The sequence below is a fragment of the Octodon degus genome, unplaced genomic scaffold (assembly GCF_000260255.1).
Source record: "Octodon degus isolate 3935 unplaced genomic scaffold, OctDeg1.0 scaffold00314, whole genome shotgun sequence".
Classification (NCBI taxonomy): domain Eukaryota; kingdom Metazoa; phylum Chordata; class Mammalia; order Rodentia; family Octodontidae; genus Octodon; species Octodon degus.
Window position 1 is genome coordinate 1,160,867 of NW_004524890.1, and position 4,246 is coordinate 1,165,112.

The 4,246-nt window shown below is 39.2% G+C and overlaps 1 protein-coding gene across 1 annotated transcript; it reads right to left on the bottom strand.

Annotated features, from left to right (window-relative positions):
- Positions 1 to 6: 6 nt before the first annotated feature.
- LOC101561911 (ubiquitin-conjugating enzyme E2 N-like) lies at positions 7 to 525 on the bottom strand. Its single transcript, XM_004647583.1, has one exon. It carries the CDS (start codon positions 516 to 518, stop codon positions 60 to 62), a length of 459 nt encoding a protein of 152 aa, XP_004647640.1. The 5' UTR covers positions 519 to 525; the 3' UTR covers positions 7 to 59.
- Between the last annotated feature and the right edge of the window lie 3,721 nt (positions 526 to 4,246).

Consider the following 4,246-nt stretch of genomic DNA (forward strand, 5'->3'; position numbering starts at 1 on the left):
AAAAGGAAGAAGTCTTGGCAGAACAGGAGAAGTGACACAAACTTGATGATCGGATCGACTTAAATATTATTCATGGCATAGAGCCCAGTCCATGCTCTAGCTGTTTCTATGGCTTGGGCTTCATTGGTCTCCCACTGCTCCACTACGTCATTTGCCAATGGGTCATCTGGATTAGGAGCACTTAACAAAGCCTGGATCGATAGCAGAACTGTGCGGATCTGCAGTGCTGGTGACCACTTATCTTTCAAAATATCTAAACATATTCTTCCCAACTTGTCTACATTAGGATGATAAATTTTGGTCATGAAACGTACTTTAGGTGCTGCCATTGGGTATTCTTCTGGCAGAAATAGTTCAAGTTTAAAAGTCCCTCCTTCAAAGGGGGAATCCTGGGGGCCAGCAATGACCACGTGAAAATAACGGGCGTTGCTCTCGTCTGGTTCGGCTTTAATCCCAGGTACTGGTTCTGCCAGAAAACGCTGGGTTTCCTTGATGATCCTGCGGGGCAGCCCGGCCATCTTGTCAGATCCCCCACATAGGAGAGGTCTGTCTTATCCCAGCCAGAACTCATAGTGCCTATGGACTGCCCCATGCCTTTGTATTGATATACCATGTTGACAAGCTGCTTGGAGGCAATGGCTACTGAAATGTGTTCCTTATTTCAAAGCTCATAGATTTAACTTTGACAAGCTCTCAAAAGCTGCAATCTGCTACATCCCCAGCCATGGTGCACAAAAGGTAGGAGTAGAACTCTATCACCTTCTTTACTATTTAGGAAATAATGTAAACACCAGCTACAGCCTGGTTATCAACTGCAATGATGATTCCATGGTGAAACTTGAAGTCCTGTGTGGTGGTCCCATGAAAAATTTTGATTCACAGCTCTTTGGAGACAGTCCATCTGGGTGCATACAGGCTTAGTTCATCATTGAGACTCTCTAGACCTAGGTCAAATACATCTGCATGACCTTCAAGTCTGAAAACCCCATGCAGGTTCATCAATAGTGACCCCTGCTAGGCAGTGCCATGTCTAATTATGCCTTCCCCTTGCCTTCTTATGCAAATTACTTTACTACTTTCCCAAGGTTCCACTTTGAATAATGTTATGAAAACATACAGAGAGAGAGAGAGAGAGAGAGAGAGAGAGAGAGAGAGAGAGAGATTGAGAATCTTACTGTTCCTTAGTTAAGAAGGCCTTCTATCCCATATGCTGCACGGAGCCAGGGACAGAGTCCAGGCGGGATGGTGCACACCTGTAATCTCAGTGCTGGGTAGGCTGAAAATAGGAGGATCACCACAAGTCCAATCTGCATAGGGAGACCCTATACCAAATACACAAATGAAAAAAAAAACCTTCTAGTTTTCTGTTTACATAATAAGGGTATGACCAATGATTTTCCTATAATAAAATGTCTGCCCAGAGTGAGTTACAGTCTTCAATTTTAGACATCAAAGAGATTGGAATAATTTTTTCAAAATTCCACTTTACTAGGTGCCTATTCATAAAAGAACAAAGGAAGGTATAGTTATTAGAAATATGATATCCACTTCTCCCTTCCAGAATCTGCAGAGGTATCAGTCTAAAAGTTTGGATCATGGGGTTAAAACTGTTCCCTGAATTACATAATAAACTAATGTGCAAGGGAAAAAGGAATATCCAGTATACCTCATCCTCACTTGAATACATCTGCAAAGATATTACATCCATATATGGTCACATTCACAGGTACTGAGGGTTAAGACATCAACCTAACCTAACTTTTTAGAAGACACAATTTAATCACACCAAAGGCCAACACCCGCTAAGTACCAGCATCTATGTTAAGGTATCTCTTGCTGCTTCTAATTTTTATTTTATATATGTAGCATAGTAGTCAAGAATGTGAGTTTTGAGAATGGTGTTGTGGCACACACCTATGATCTCAGCACTCAAGAGGCGGGGGCAAGAAGATTGCCTCAAGTTCTAGGCCAACCTGAGTTGCACAGTGAATTCAAGGCTAGTCTGGACTACATAACAAGACCCTGATTCAAAACAAACAAGCAAGAGTTTACACACCTATAATATTCAAATACCAGAACTTAACAAAAAAAGGGGATACAGATGAATGTCCATTTTGTATCTGTGTATTCAAAGTGGTTTTGATAGATATATAATTACATTCTCTTAATAAGTAGAGGGATTTGTTCTAATGGTGTTTGTAAATAGGATATTATGTCCTCATCTTGTACAGCAATTAACCACTAGGAAGAATGTATGCAATGTGTTAATTATTGAAACTGCCCTACCAATTTGATTTGAAACTGTCTCATTGCTATTTGTTTCTCAATAAAATTATGGAAAAAAAACCAAGCAAACAAACAAATGTGAGTTCTGAAGTTAGATTTCCTAGATCTATGAGTATATGAGATCATAAATTAGTTAACCTCTTAAGCTTTAGGTTGTTCGTATGCAAAGTGGGTACGAATAGTAACTCTTCTCATTTTCAGACTAAATGAGATATAAAACATTTGCTAGATTCTTGGTGCATTCTAATTCTTTAAGAGAGCCAGACACGGTGGCCCACACCTGTAGTCCAAGGTTCTGACAAGGTTGAGGCAACAGGATTGCTTGAGCTCATGATTTTGACTCCAGCCTGGGCAACCTAGAGAGACCTAAGAAAGAAGGAAAGAAGAGAAGGGGAGAGAAAAAAGAAGGAAATATGAACCCACCATTGAGATTAAATATGTTACTATAGTTCCATAATTGCTGCAAATATTTTAAGATTTATTAATTTTATTTTTTTTAGTGTTGAGGAATCAAACCCAGGGCCTCCCTCATACTAGACAAGTGTTCTACCACTGAACTCTACTCCTTACCTATGCAATCTTGTATTTCTTTAAAAAGTAAAACTATGGGGCTTGTATTACTGTGATAATGCTTTCTTAGTGTGTGTGGGGCCCTGGATTCAATTCCCAGTGCTGGAGAAAGAAGGAGGAAGGAGAAATAAAACATTACAAATGCTCATAGACTCCTAACTCTCATGTCTTTTTTCTCCTCTATCCATTTAAAGGTAACTATTGTTCTGAAGTTGGTATATATTATTTCAATGAATATTTTTATACTTTCACTTCATATACTAGGAGTCATAAAGAATACTTACCTTTTTTTGCCATAATGGTCTTTTATTTATTTATTTATTTTGTGGACCCGGGGATTGAACTCAGGCCCTTGTGCTTGCCAGGGAAGTGCTTATTCTACGGAGCTATCTCCCCAGCCCCCTATAATGGTCTTTTAATGTATGCTTTGTAGCTTGCTTTTTTCAGATCATTCATTAGTATATGTTTTTTAATACATAATGCTTACATTCCTTGTGTGAAGTTTGTGCATGCACATAACATCTTAATTACTTTTTCTATTCCCTTTCTCTCTTCTCCATCCCTACTTCTTCATTTATTTTTATTTTCTTCTGTATTTTAACGAAGGGTCCACAAGATCTTCAGGGTCTCACTACGTGATTCTCTTGTTTACAGCCTCCCAAATGCTGAGATTACAGGCACACACCACCATACCCAGTCTCAATCCCTGTCTCAGCATGCCCTAGGGGCATGACAGGCAGGGCAGACCTAGGGAGGATCAAACCCTGGCCCCTGCGCCTGCTTGCAGGCACTTTAATCCACTGAGCAATTTGGCCAATCCTTATTTTTTTATTTTTGAGTAGCTTTGTAGAATTTATTTATTTATTTATTTATTTATTTATTTATTTTGAGACAGGGTCTCACACTGGCTATGAATTCACTATGGAGTCCAGGCTGGTCTTGAACTCTCAGTCAACCTCTTACCTCAGCTTCCCAAGTACTAGGGTTACAGGCATATGCCACCACATCTGGCCATTGCTGAGTAAGTTTTTCTGAGTCATTATCAAAGCTAATTGTAAAGATAAGGAATATGTGACTAACACATGTTTTTCTGATAAGACTAGGGTATAGCTTCCTTTTGTATTGTTTCTCAGATTTTTTCTGTCTTCTGGTACTAGGTATTAAACCCAAGGCTTTCACAATGAACCATATATCCTAGCCCTTTTTATTTTGAGACAGGATCTTGTTAAATCACTATATTGAACAAACTGGGCCCAAACTTTCAATCATTCTGATTCAGCCTCCTGGAGCACAGAGGTATGTACTACACTATAATGCCTGGCTATGGCTAGCATTTTTTGTATATGTCCTATTTAAAAATTCCTTGTCTGAATGCATACATTTTCAAACA

Coding starts and splice junctions, on each gene's coding strand:
- LOC101561911 (XM_004647583.1), bottom strand. CDS start 518: ATGGCCGGGCTGCCCCGCAGGATCATCAAGGAAACCCAGCGTTTTCTG.